The sequence below is a fragment of the Mobula birostris genome, chromosome 2 (assembly GCF_030028105.1).
Source record: "Mobula birostris isolate sMobBir1 chromosome 2, sMobBir1.hap1, whole genome shotgun sequence".
Lineage (NCBI taxonomy): Eukaryota > Metazoa > Chordata > Chondrichthyes > Myliobatiformes > Myliobatidae > Mobula > Mobula birostris.
In genome coordinates, this window is record NC_092371.1 from 80,823,069 (window position 1) to 80,837,585 (window position 14,517).

Consider the following 14,517-nt stretch of genomic DNA (forward strand, 5'->3'; position numbering starts at 1 on the left):
ACAAGGTTCAGGATTCAAGAACCACTTTTGAGACTTGAGTTCAGCCATTGAATTCTTCAGAGCAGTACTGCCTTTCGGATGAGAGGCTAGAGTGAGGCTAGAAAGTCTGTTCTCAAGATTGAAGATTCACAAACTTAACTGTCCTAGTAGGTCCATTATTTCTGCTTGCTCTTGCCACAGTGAATATATGTCCTCATATTTTGATTCCATGTTGTCCTGCTTGGTTCAATCCCTTTTGATGTAGATCTGTGATATTTCACATGTTCTCCATCATTTTAACAACTTTCAGTTTGCTAGCCCTGACTGCCTAATTTTCAGTCTTTGTACACTTTCATCTCTCATCAGGAGGCCTTTAAGGCTCTCCACTTCCTGGACAAAAGACCTTGGCATTTCCCTCCACCACCACCTTTGTTTATCTGCTGGAACTAGTAACCATTTTTCTTTCCATACTTCCCACTTTCTCCAAACCAAAGGTGTAGCCGTTGGTGTTTGCATGGGCCCCAGCTGTGCCTGCCTTTTTGTTAGCTACATGGAAAACTCCATGTTACAAGCCTACAACAGTAATGTTCCCCAACTGTCTCTCCGCTACATTGATGACCGCATTGGTACTGTTTCCTGTGCCCATGGTGAGGTGAAGAATTTCATCAACTTTGTCTCCAACTTCCACCCTGTCCTCAAATTTACTTGCAGAATCTCTGTCTCCATCTCCAGATGCACATTATCTACCAAAAAATCCACTGATTCTCACACTTATCTTGACTATACTGTACCTCTTCCCACCACCCTGTCATGACTGAAAAGGTTTAGAACAGTAATTTGGTTGCATGACTCCAGATAGAATGTTGTTAATTTACTAATTATTACTATTAATTTGTTAATTATTACTACCTGGCTCCACTCTCAGGGATATCAATTCTTTAGAATTCTTAAACCTAAAAAGTATTTATTATGAAATAATTTACAAGGTAATTGAAATAGTAAATGGAAATGGTTAACCATTGACAACAAAGGTTTACTCTCCATAGCCACTTTATTAGGTATGGGAGTGGAACCTGATGTGGCCTTCTGCTGTAGTCCATCCACTTCAACCATTGTGTTGTGTGTTCAGAGATGCTCTTCTGCACACCACTGTTGTAACATGTGGTTATTTGAGATATTGTCGCCTTCTTGTCAGCTTGTACCAGTCTGGCCATTCTCCTTTTACCTTTCTCATTAACAAGGCGTATTTGCTCACAGAACTGCCACTCACTGGATTTTTTTTTTGCGCTTTTTTTGCAACATTCCCTGTAAACTCTTAAGACTGTTGTGTGTGAAAATCCCAGGAGATCAACAATTTTTGAGATACTCAAACCACCCTGTCTGGCATGAACAATCATTCCACAGTCAAAGTCACTTAGATCACATTTCTTCTACATTCTGATGTCTGGTCTCAACGATAACTGAACCTCTTGACCTTGTCTGCATGCTTTTATACATCGAGTTGCTGTCACATAATTGGCATTACCAAACAGGAGTATAGGTGCACGTAATAAAGTGGCCACTGAGTGTATGTGGAAGGTTTACCTGAAGAGATAATATTAAAACATAGGAGCATAATTATGCCATTCGGCCCATTGAGTCAGCTCTGCTATTCTATATCATGGCTGATTTATTATCCCTTGCAGCCCCATTCTCCTGCCTTCTCCCCATAACCTTTGTTGTCTTGATTAATCAAGAACCTATCAACCTCAGACTTAAATATACCCAATGACTTGGCCTCCATGGCTGTCTGTGGTAATGAATTCCATGGATTCGCTACTGTCTGGCTAAAGAAATTTTTACTCATATATTTTAAATGTTTGTCTTCTATTCCGAAGCTGTGCCTTCTGATTCCAGACTCTCCCACTTTATGAAACATCCTCTCCAAATCCACTTTATCCAGGGTTTTCAATATTCATTTGATTTCAATGAGCTTCACATTCACACTCACTTCAGCCAGTGCAGGCCCTCCTCAAATGTTAACCCTGTCATTCCTGGGGTCATTATTGTAGAATTCCTCTGGACCCTCTCCAGTGCCAGCACATTTTAAACAAGGAGCCCAAAATTGCTCTCAATACTCAAAGTGTAATTTGACCAGTACCTTATAAAGCCTCAGCATTATATACTTGTTTTTGTATTTTGTATGCTAAAATTGCATTTGCCTTCCTTACCACTGACTTAACCTGCATGTTAACCTTTCGGGAATCCTGCACAATGACTTGCAAAGTCCTTCTGCATCTGATTTTTGAAGTTTCTCCCTATTTAGAAAATAGCCCATATCTTTATTCCTTCTGCAAAAGTGCATGACCATTCAGTTTCCTACACATTTCATCTGCCACTTTGCCCATTCTTCCAATCTGTCTAAGTCCTTTTGCAGACACCCTGCTTCCTCAACACTACGTGTCCCTCCACCAAACTTTGTATCATCTGCAATCTTGGACACAAAGCTATCAATGCTTTTATCCAAATTACTGATGTATAATGTTAAAAGAAACTATCTCAACACAAACCCCTGCAGCACGCACCTCATCACTGACACCCATTCCAGAAAAGGCCCTTTTATTCCCACTCTTTGCCTGCTGCCAACCAGCTAATCTTCTATCTGTGCTCACATCTTTCCTGTAATTGAGCTCTCGTTAAGCAGCCTGATGCATTCATCAGGGATATTCTATCAGCTGCAGCTTAGCATTCAGTACTATCATCCCTTCAAAACTGATCAATAGATTCCAAGATCTCAGCCTCAATACTTCCTTGGGCAATTGCATCCTCATTGGGCTCAGTCGCAGACCCCAGTCAGTGTGGATTGGCAACATTATCTCCTCCATAATCTCTGTCAGCACAGGTGTACCACACGGCTCTGGGCTTAGTCTCCTGCTGTACTCACTTTACACTCATGACTGTGAGGCTAAGCACAGCTGCAATGCCATATTCAAATTTGATGATGACACCACTGTCGTAGGCCAGATCAAATGTGGTGATGAATCAGCATATAGGAGGGAGACTGAAAATCTGGCTGAGTGGTGCCATAACAACAATCTCTCACTCAATGTCAACAAGATCAAGCAGCTAATTGTAAACACAAAATAATCTGCAGATGCTGTGATCAAAGCAACACCTTCAGTACGCTGGATGAACTCAGCAGGTCAGGCAGCATCAGTTAGAAACGATGAGTTGACGTTTTGGGCCGGAACCCTTCGTCAGGATTGAAGAATGAAAAATGGGGAAGGATTTGAAGAATGCTTGTAGCTTCAGTTGAAAGACCAGTAATTTGAAAGACAAAGGGGTGGGGGAGGGGAAGCATTGATGTCATAGCCCTGAAAACAATGGGTAGTAGAAGAAGGAGGCGGAACCATGAGGGAGCTGGGGGAGGGGGTAGAGTGAAATAGGGATAGAGGAAGGGAGGGGGAGGGAATTACCAGAAGATGGAGAATACTATGTTCATACCAAGGGGCTGGAGACTACCTAGACGGTATATGAGGTGTTGCTCCTCCAACCTGAGTTTAGCTTCATCGTGGCAGTAGAGGAGGCCATGTATGGACATATCTGAATGGGAGTGGGAAGCAGAGTTGAAGTGGGTGGCTACCGGGAGATCCTGTCTGTTGTGGGGGGCGGAGTGGAGGTGCTGGACAAAGCGGTCACCCAATCTGCATCGGGTTTCACTGATGTAGAGGAGGCTGCACCGGGAGCACCTGATGCAATAGATGACCCCAACAGACTCACAAGTGAAGTGTTGTCTCACCTGGAAGGACTGTTTGGGGCCCTGAATGGTTGCAAGAGATGAGGTGTAGGGACAGTTGTAGCACTTACGCTTACAGGGATAAGTGCCGGGTGGGAGATCAGTGGGGATGGACGTGCGGGTAAGGGAGTCGCGAAAGGACCGATCCCTGCGGAAAGCGGATAGGGGTGGAGAGGGAAAGATGTGCTTAGTGGTGGGGTCCTGTTGAAGGTGGCGGAAGTTGCGGAGGATAATGTGCTGGATGCGGAGGCTGGTGGGGTGGTAGGTAAGAACAAGGGGAACTCTCCCATTTGTGGTTGCGGGAGGATGGGGTGAGGGCCGAAGTGTGGGAAATGGAGGAGATGCGGGTGAGGGCATCATTGATGATGGTAGAAGGGAAACCACGATCCTTAAAGAAAGAGGACATTTGAGATGTCCTGGAATGGAAAGCCTCATCCTGGGAGCAGATGCGCTGGAGACGGAGGAACTGGGAATAGGGAATGGCATTTTTGCATGTGGCAGGGTGGGAAGAGGTATAGTCGAGGTAGTTATGAGAGTCAGTGGGCTTATAGAAGATGTCAGTGGACAGTCTGTCTCCAGAGATGGAGACCGAGACATCGAGAAAGGGGAGAGAAGTGTCCGAGATAGACCAAGTGAGTTTGAGGGCTGGGTGGAAGTTTGAAGTAAAGTCGATGAAATTGACGAGCTCAGCATGAGTGCAGGAAGCAGCACCAATGTAGTCATCAATGTACCAAAGGAAAAGTTGGGGAGCAGTACCAGGGTAGGTTTGGAGCACAGACTGTTCCACATAACCAACGCAGAGGCAAGCGTAGCTGGGTCCCATGCAAGTTCCCATAGCTACACCCTTAGTCTGAAGAAAGCGGGAAGAGCCAAAAGAAAAGTTATTAAGTGTGAGAACCAGTTCTGCGAACTGGAGGAGGGTAGTGGTGGTGGGGAACTGGTGAGGTCTATTATCCAGGAAGTAGTGGAGGGCTTTGAGACCTCCTTGATGGGGAATGGAGGTGTATAAGGATTGGATGTCCATAGTAAAAATGTAGCGGTTGGGATCAGGAAATTGGAGGTTATTGAAGAGGTGGAGGGCATGGGATGTATCCTGGATGTAGGTGGGGAGAGACTGAACTATGGGTGACAAAATGGAGTCCAGGTAGGCAGATACAAGTTCGGTGGGACAGCAGCAGGCAGAAACTATGGGTCTACCGGGACTGTCAGGCTTGTGTATCTTTGGAAGGAGGTAAAACCGAGCGGTACGGGGTGTGGGAATAATGAGATTAGCGGCTGAGGATGGAAGGTCTCCGGAGTTGATAAGGGTGGTGATGGTGCGAGAGACAATGGAGCTGATTATTGACTTCAGGTGGAAGAAACCAGAGGTCCATGAGCCAGTCCTCATTGGAGAGAGTCAGCAACATTAAATTCCTAAGTGGTGTTACTTCAGAAGAACTGTCCTGTCCTTCGCAAGTGTACTTACGAAGAAAGCACAATAGCGCTTTTACTTCCTTAGGAGTTTGCAAAGATTCAGCATGACATCTAAAACTTTGACAAACTTCTATAGATGTGTAGGGGAGAGTATATTGACTAGCTGCATCACAGCGTGGCATGGAAACACCAATGCCCTTGAATGGAACATCCTAGGAAAAAGTAGTGGATACGGTCCAGTCCATCATGGGTAAAGCCCTTCCCGCCATTGATCACATCTACACAAAGCATCGTCATAGAAAAGCAGCTTCCATCATCAGGGAACCCCAACACCCATACTCCCTTCTCGTTGCTGCCATTGGGAAGAAGCTACGGGAGCCTCTGGACTCGTATTACCAGGCTCAGGAACAGTTATTACCCCTCAACCATCAAGCTCCTGAACCAAAGGGGATGACTTCACTCAGCTTCAATTGCCCTATCACTGAACTATTTCCACAACCTAGGGATTCACTTTCAAGGACTCTTTATCTCATGTTCTCAATTTTATTGCTTATTTGTGTACTATAGTTTCAAAGTATATTAATTATTAAGGAATATATAAATTGTTCAACCTTGAGGTTTGTTTTCATACAGGCAGCCACAAAGCAAGAAACCCAAAAGAACCTAATTTAAAAAAAAATAAAGACCGACACCCAATACGCGGGGGTGGGGGTGGGGAACACAAATACGCAAACCATAGAAGTAAGCAACAACATTTTGAACTAAAGCTTCTCATTAGTCCTGAACCTCGGAGCCTTGGAGCAGCTGGGGCAGTCTTCGTAACCTCAGCGCCATGGAGAGAGGAGTGAACATCACGGGAGAGCAAGCAACGTCTTTGCAGTATATCTGGGCTGGCTTTTACATTGTCCAAATGGCTCATCATACCTCGCACTAAGACCCAGGCTCCAATGCAGTGAAAGGCTAGGGGCCTAGATCACACCGCTCAGCGACTCACTCCAGGCCCAGATTTCATCGCTTGGTATGAAGCTGTTATTGACCTCTCCAAATTGGTTCAGTGTTCAGAGCGATCTAACCTCGCCGCCTGCCCAGTTGTACGGGCATCGAACCTGCACTGCCTTGGCTTCCCCTTTCTGAATGGCTCACTCCATCTACATCAATTCTGCAAAGTACCATAATAATAATTAGTATTATTATTGTTCCTTTTTGTATTTGCACAGTTTGTTGTCTTTTGCTGACTGATTGTATACCCTGTTTGTGAGGTCTTCCATTGATTCTATTATAGTTACTGGATTTATTGAGTATGCAAGCAGAAAATGAATCTCAGGGTTTTATATGGTGAGATGTGTATTTTGATAATAAATTTACCTTGAATGTGCAGTACATTGTCAAATGCCTTCTGAAAATCCAAATAAATAACATCCACTGTTTTTTGTCTATCCTCCTTGTTATTTCCTCAAAGAATTGCGACAGATTCGTCAGGCAAGATTTCCCCTTAAGGAAGCCGTACTGACTTTTTTTTTGTCTCTAAGTACGCTGGAACTTCATCTTTAATAATAGACTCCAACATCTTTCTAAACACTGAAGCCAAACTAACTGGCCTATAATTCTCTTTCTTCTGTCTCCTTCCTTTTTAAAGAGTGGAATGACATTTGCAGTTTTCCAGTGTTCTGGAACCATTCCTGAATCTAGTAATTCTTGAAAGGTTGTTACTGATGCTTTCATAATCTCTTCAGCCTCCTCTTTCAGAACACTGGGAGATGGTCCAGGTGACTATCTACCTTCAGACTTTTCAGTTTCTCAAGCACCATCTCTTTAGTAATTGCAATGACACTCAGTTCTGCCCCCTGACACTCTTGCATTCCTGGCACCGTGTTAGTGTCTTCCACAGTGAAGACTGTGTATCCTTGGCTATGGCACTCCCAACTATGATTTTGAGGACGTGATTGTTTTAAGTTGTTTAACTCTACTTGATACCTAGTTAGCCCATTGCTTTGCTTTGCTTTTTAGTTTAGTTGCACGGTGGGTTTTTTGGGGTTTTTTTGGGTTTTTTTTTTCTTTTCCTTATTGACATGTATGAAAATTAGTATACTATTATATTACCTTGTTATTTTATATTTAAACTGCACTGTTTGTACTAACTACTTTTTGTGTATTAATATCTCTTGTAAAGTTATATTGCAACAGTGTATCAGTGCCTATATGGTTTACCTTTTGTGTACTAATTCAATAAAAAAGATTTAAAAAGAAAAAGAAACTCCCAACTATGATCTTCTTTCAGCTATGACTCAGCGATGCCCACAATATCATACCTGCCAATCTCTAACTCCCCTACAAAATCATCTACCTTTTCTTGCAGACCTTCAGTCTTGTATTCATCGCTCCTTTTAATTTTGGCCCCTATTACACTCACCCCATTGACTGCAATTTTGCTGTAATATATGTTAGTCCTTCCTCACAGTATCACTGCACACTGCATCTACTTGTATACCAACTGTCCCATCCTCAGTCCTATCACACTGGTTCCCATCTACCTACCAAGTTAGTTTAAACTGTCCCCAACAACTCTAGCAAATGTACCCACAAGGATATTGGTCCTCCTTGGGTTCAGGTGTAACTTGTTCTTTTTGTACAGGTTATACCTTCTCCAGAATAGATCCCAATGATCCAAAAATCTGAAGTCCTGCTCGCTGCACCAATTCAGCTGCACATTCATCTGCAAAAACAGCTTATTCTTGCCCTTGTTGGTATGTGGCACAGGCAGCAATCCAGGGATTACTACCCTGGAGGTCCTGTTTGTCAGCTTTCTACCTAACTCCCTGTATTCTCTCTTCAGGACCTCCTCCCTGTTCCTACCTGTATCGTTGGTACCAATGAAATCTAGCTGTTCATCAGCCCCCTTTAGAATGCTGTGGACCCGAAACAAGACATTCTGAGCCTGGCATCTGGGAGGCAACCTATCATCCGGGTGCCTCTTTCATGTCCACAGAATCGGCTGTCTGCTCTATAATTATGGAATTCCTGTCACTACTGTACTTCTCTTACACTTCCCTTCCGAACCACAGAGACAGGCTCAGTGCCAGAGATCAAGTTGCTGCGGCTTCCCCTGGTCAGCTGTTTTCCCCCACCTCCCAGAAGTACCCAATGCAATATACTTATCATTGAGGAAGGTGCTCTGCACTGGCTGCCTCTCCTGACAGTCACCCAGATACCTGCCTCCTGCAACTTAAGGGTGACTATCTCCCTGTAGGTCCTATCTATTACCTCCACTTTTTTGCGAATTAGCGGAAGGTTATCCAGCTGTAGGTCCAGTTCTTTAACACTATCTCTAAGGAGCTGTTGCTCTGTGTACTTCGTGCAGATGTAGTTATCAGGGAGCCTTGAGGTCTCCCAGAGTTTCCACATCTCACACAAGGAACATACTGCTAACTCTGGATTCATTTTCAGCGCACTAGCTATGTACCAACAGGAAAAAAAACTAAATAGAAACTTACTTAGAGCTTCTGCCTGTGCTAGCCCAAGCCTGTTCTCACCTATGTCTGTTGAACCAAAGTCTGACCATTCTAACAGTCTTCACTCACACATTGGCCACTCCATTTACAACTCTCTTCTTTTTAATTGGGCACTGCAGAGTGCCCAATGTAGCATTATAATTGCAGTCTGCCGGAAAGTTTAAAAAGCACCCAAGTTCCCTTTAAACTTTGCGCTGCGTCACCAACGAACAACCTTTTATAATGATTGCAACCTGTTGAAAAGTCCTGGAAGTCTCTTATTAAACCTCATGCTGATTGAAGCCACCATTAATGTTGTTGAACTTTGAACTTATTTTGACTTTTTACTGGACTTATGGTAGCTGTCCTTATTTCTGGACAATCTGACTTAGAAACATAGAAAAACTGCAGCACAATACAAGCCATTTGGCCCACAATGCTGTACCAAGCATGTACTTAAGAAATTACCTAGGGTTACCCATAGCCCTCTATTTTCCTAAGCTCCATGTACCTATCCAGGAGTCTCTTAAAAGACCCGATCATTTCTGCCTCCACCACCATCGCTGGCAGCCCATTCCACGCACTCACCACTCTCTGCATTTAAAAAAAAAGTTAACCCCGACATCTCCTCTGTACCTACTTCTAAGCACCTTAAAACTGTGCCCTCTCGTGATAGTCATTTCATCCCTGGGAAAAAGCCTCTGACTATCAATCCTCAACTTGTTCCTGTTGTCAACATGGAGAAATAGTGAGACTTTGTACTTTTTGGCAAATATTTATTATTGATCAACAATAATTTGTAGGAATGCCGGATGCAGAACGTGAGGTGCTTCAAGAAGAGTTGATTGACAGCATCTTGGAGGTACTGAAGAAAAATCCCCAGCTGCACTATTACCAGGGTTACCATGACATCGTGGTCACCTTCCTTCTGGTTGTTGGTGAGAGAATGGCAACAGCCCTGGTGGAGAAACTGTCCACACATCACCTCAGGTATTTGGTACATAACTGTTTTTAATTGTGTTAATGTTTCTACACTTTGCTGTACTCAGTTTAGAAAGGTCATGTTAATCTGCCAGGCAAAATTTGCTTCTTCCAGCCCCAGCTATCATTCCTTCCAGCAATTTGTTTGCCATCCTTTCATTGCTGTTTTAGTTTTCATTTCTGTTCTAGATTGCATAATCATTCATTTGGGAATTCTACAATTGGTCAGAATTTCTTCCATATCTTGTAAAGAGAACAACGTTTGTATCTATAGCAAGAAGGATGGCCTTGGCTTTACATCGGACATCTTGCAACTATCTCCAAAGGACAGTGCACGATCCCTTAGCTACGTGCCTAACTTAAATGTATTCAGGCAGCTTGTTTATACATGGAGCTTACAGATTTTTATATCTGTACATTTAAACTCCTATAATCCGGCACATAATTATTCAGAAATCACAATACTTTGGCATCTGTCTCACCCATTAGTTGGTAACATGGGCTGGTTATTTGGCCAGCACAGGAGACCGGACAGTAGATTGTGTAGCTGGGTGTAGATTATGGCGTGGAGTTGAAACTCTCCAGGTTCCTTCTAACCTCACACTTAGCTTATCGGATTCAGTTTCCATCTCTTAGTATACTACATGTACAAAAACATGTAAACCAAAGTGTAGATATTAATAGGAGTAAGATACAATAGTCAAGTAAAACTACTAGTTTGGCACCACCAAAGAACCAATGGTGCCAGGTTTTTACCCATCATTCCTTGCCCCCTTGTTTTCTTTAGTTCAAACTTCAGCTTTTAAATGAAAATTTGTTACCTTATTAAAGCTGTCTCAATTTAAACTTGATCTTCGCAGCAGCAGTGTTCCACTTCTGCCAATGCATTGATTTCAAAGTTCAAAGTAAATTTATTATCAGAGTACATATATGTCACTATATACAACCCTGAGATTCATTTTCTTGCAGGCATTCACTATAGTGAAAAGAAATACAATAGAATCAGTGCAAAACTACACACAAAGACTGACAAGCAACCAATATTCAAAAGAAGACAAACTGTGAAAATAATAAGTAATAAATCTGAGGACTTACTTTCAAAGACTACAGCTCATGTTCTCAGTATTATCTATTTGTTTATTTATTAATTTTTTTTGCTTTTTTTTGTATTTGCACCATTTGTCTTTTGCACATTGGTTGCTTGGCAGCCTTTTATGTAGTTTTTCATTGATTCTATTGAATTTCTTTGGCCTACTATAAATGCTTGTAAGAAAACGAATCTCAGGGCAGTATATAGTGACATGTACGTACTTTGATAATAAATTTACTTTGAACTTGGGGAGCATTGTTGTGGAGGGAATGGTTTAACAAGCAACACTTATTTGAAAGGTTAACTGCTATAGACTTCAGTTGGTGTGGAGTTTAGCCAGTTCTATGATGATCCAGTATTGCTAGGCAATGCTCACCAATAGAAAAATTTATTAGATCAGCAAATTGCGTGCAAATTATCTTGCAAATCTGTATTGTGTAATAAATTTTTCTCCTTCAATTTCAAGATTCAGCCCACTTAAAAATATCTTGTAATTGTGTCTTCTTAAATCTGGCCCTTGTCCATGGATTGAAATGTTCTAACAGAAGAAATAAATAAAATGATGTATTCACCAGAGACGAAAGAGAAACAAACATTTGCAGGTTTTGTAATTAAATGATTTGCCCTATGAAAATTCCTGCAGTTAATCAGCGTGACATTTCATGGTTCATTTGTATTCTGTACATTTAATTTAATGTATGCTACAGGGAGCACATGAGCTTACTTTTGTTCACAGTGAAATAAAACATTGGTTATGGTTGCAGGAATCTCACATCTTGGAATTCATGGAGTCTACAATAGCAATTCCAGACCAAACTTGAATCACAGAAGGATGCTCAATAGTTGTGGCAGGGCTTGGATGCTATTACCTCCTACAAAGAAAAACCAAATGACATGTGTGACAACAGGGCTTCACTCGCAGATGAGCTCAATACCATGAAAAATATGGAGGAATCTTCACACACTCCCACTGCTCCCAATGACCCTGTGATTTCAGTCTCTGAGGCTGATGTGAGAACATCCTTTAGGAGGGTGAATCTGTGGAATGCATCTGATCCAGATGGGTACCTGGCTGAGCACTAAATACCGTGCTAATTAACTGGCTGGACTATTCATTAATATCTTTAACCTTTTGACTCAGCAGTCTGAGATACCCACCTATGTCAAGCAGGCTTCAATTATACCAGTATCCAAGAAGAATGTGGTGACCTACCTCAATGACTATCATAGAATCAAAGAAAGTACAGTACAGTACAGGAATAGGCACTTCGGCCCATCTAGTCAATGCTGATACCATTTAAACTGCCTACTCCCATTGATCTGGGACCAGTAGCCCTCCATACCCCTACCATCCATGTAACTATCCATACCACTTAAATGTTGAAATTCAGCTTGCATGCACCACTTGTGCTGGCAACTTGTTCCACACTTTTAGGACCCTCTAAGTGAAGAAGTTTCCCCTCATGTTCCCCTTAAACCTTTCACCCTATACCCATGACCTCTGATTGCAGTCCCACCCAACCTCAGTGGAAAAAGCCTGCTTGCATTTACCCTATCTATACTCCTCATAATTTTGTATACCTCTATCAAATCTCCCCTCTATCTTCTATGTTCTAAGGAATACAGTACTAACTTAGAAACCATAGAAAAACTACAGCACAGGAACAGGCCTTTTGGCCCTTCTTGGCTGTGCCGAACCATTTTCTGCCTAGTCCCACTGACCTGCACACGGACCATATCCCTCCACACACCTTCCATCCACGTATCTGTCCAATTTATTCTTAGATGTTAAAAAAGAACCTGCATCTACCACCTCGTCTGGCAGCTCATTCCACACTCCCACCACTCTCTGTGTGGAGAAGCCCCTCCCCCAATGTTCCCTTTAAACTTTTCCCCCCTCACCCTTAACCCATGTCCTCTGGTTTTTTTTCTCCCCTTGCCTCAGTGGAAAAAGCCTGCTTGCATTCACTCTATCTATACCCATCATAATTTTATATACCGCTATCAAATCTCCCCTCATTCTTCAATCTTTCCTTATAACTCGGGTCTCTAGAACCGGCTATGTCCTTGTAAATTTTCTCTGCACTCTTTCAACCTTATTTACATCTTTCCTATATGTAGGTGACCAAAACTACACACAATACTCCAAATTAGGTCTCAGCCATATCTTGTGCAACTTCAACATAACATTCCATTTCCTGTACTCAGTACTTTGATTTATGAAAGCCAATGTGCCAAAAGCTTTCTTTATGACTCTACTTTCAACGAATTATGGACCTCTGTTCCTAGATCCCTATGTTCTGCCACACTCCTCAGTGCCCTACCATTCACTGTATAAGACCTAGCCTGGTTGGTCCTACCGAAGTACAATACCTCGCACTTGTCTGCATTAAATTCCATCTGCCATTTTTCCAGCTGATCCAGATCCCTCTACAACCCATGATAACCTTCCTCGCTGTCTACTACACCCCCAATCTTGGAGTCATCAGCAAATTTACTAATCCAGTTAATTACATATTCATCCAGATCGTTGATTTTAGATGACAGACAACAACATAACCAGCACCAATCCCTGTAACACTACACTAGGTACAGGCCTCAGGTCAGAGAGCCAACCATCTACTACCACACTCCGGCTTCTCGCACAAAGTCAATGTGTAATCTAATTTACTGCCTTATCTTGAATGCTGAGCGACTAAACCTTCTTGACCAACCTCCCATTTGGGACCTAGGCAAATGCCACGCTAAAGTCCATGTAGACAGCATCCACTGCCTTGTCTTCATCCACTTTCCTAGTAACTTCCATAAACTGTTTAAGAAACTATGATGACTAATCTTAATCAGTCCATGTCTATCACAATGCTTAAATATCCGGTCCCTTAGAATACCTTCCAATAACTTTACCAGTGCTGATGTCAGATTCACCATCCTATAATTTCCTGGGTTATGTATAGGGCCTTTCTTAAACAGCAGAACAACATTGGCTGTCCTCCAATCTTCCAGCACCTCACCCATCACTAAGGATGCTTAAGATAACTCTTCTTGGGATCCTGGCAGTTTCTGCACTTACCTCCCGTTGGGTCTGAGGAAACATCTTGTCAGGCCTGGGGATTTATCCACCCTGATTTGCCTCGGTAGCAAACACCTCCTCCTCTGTGATCTGTATAGGGTTCATGAAATTAATGCCACTTTGCCTAACTCCTATAGATTCTGTGTCAGTCTCCTGTAAATACAGATGCAAAAAAATTATTTAAGCTCTCCCCCATCTCTTTTGGCTCCACACATAGATTACCATTCCAATCTCCCAGAGGAGCAATTTTGTCCAACCTTAAAGAATCCCTTAGGGTTCTCCTTCACCTTGCTGCTAGGACAACCATTTGCCGCCTTTTAGCCCTCCTGATTTCTTTCTTAAGTGTTCTCTGGCATTTCTTGTGCTTCATAGGCACCTCACGTGTTCCTATGTGTCAAAACTTACTCTGTACCTCCTTTCCTTTTCTTAATCAGGGTCTCAATATGTCTTGAAAACCAAGGTTCCCTACACTTGTTATACTTACCTTTTTTTCTGACAGACATATACAAACTTTCTGCTCTCAAAATAGCATTTTTGAAGACCTCCCACTTACCAAGTACACCTTTGCCAGAAAACAGCCTGACCCAATACCATCAAAATTTGCCCTTCACCAATTCAGAATCTCAACCTGCGGACCATACCTAAATTTTTGGATATTTACTTTGAAAGTAATGGCATTGTGATCACCAAATGCAAAGCGTTCCCCTATACAAATGCCCTG

General features: G+C 42.5%; 1 protein-coding gene across 3 annotated transcripts in view; it reads left to right on the plus strand.

Moving 5' to 3' along the window:
* Positions 1–14,517, plus strand: part of tbc1d20 (TBC1 domain family, member 20) — a 112,384-nt gene that overhangs the window by 22,807 nt on the left and 75,060 nt on the right. For all 3 annotated transcript variants that reach the window (XM_072243902.1, XM_072243892.1, XM_072243911.1), the window contains exon 4: positions 9,459–9,645. In XM_072243902.1, coding sequence (XP_072100003.1) covers positions 9,459–9,645 — 187 coding nt within the window. The remainder of the gene's footprint in view (positions 1–9,458; positions 9,646–14,517) is intronic.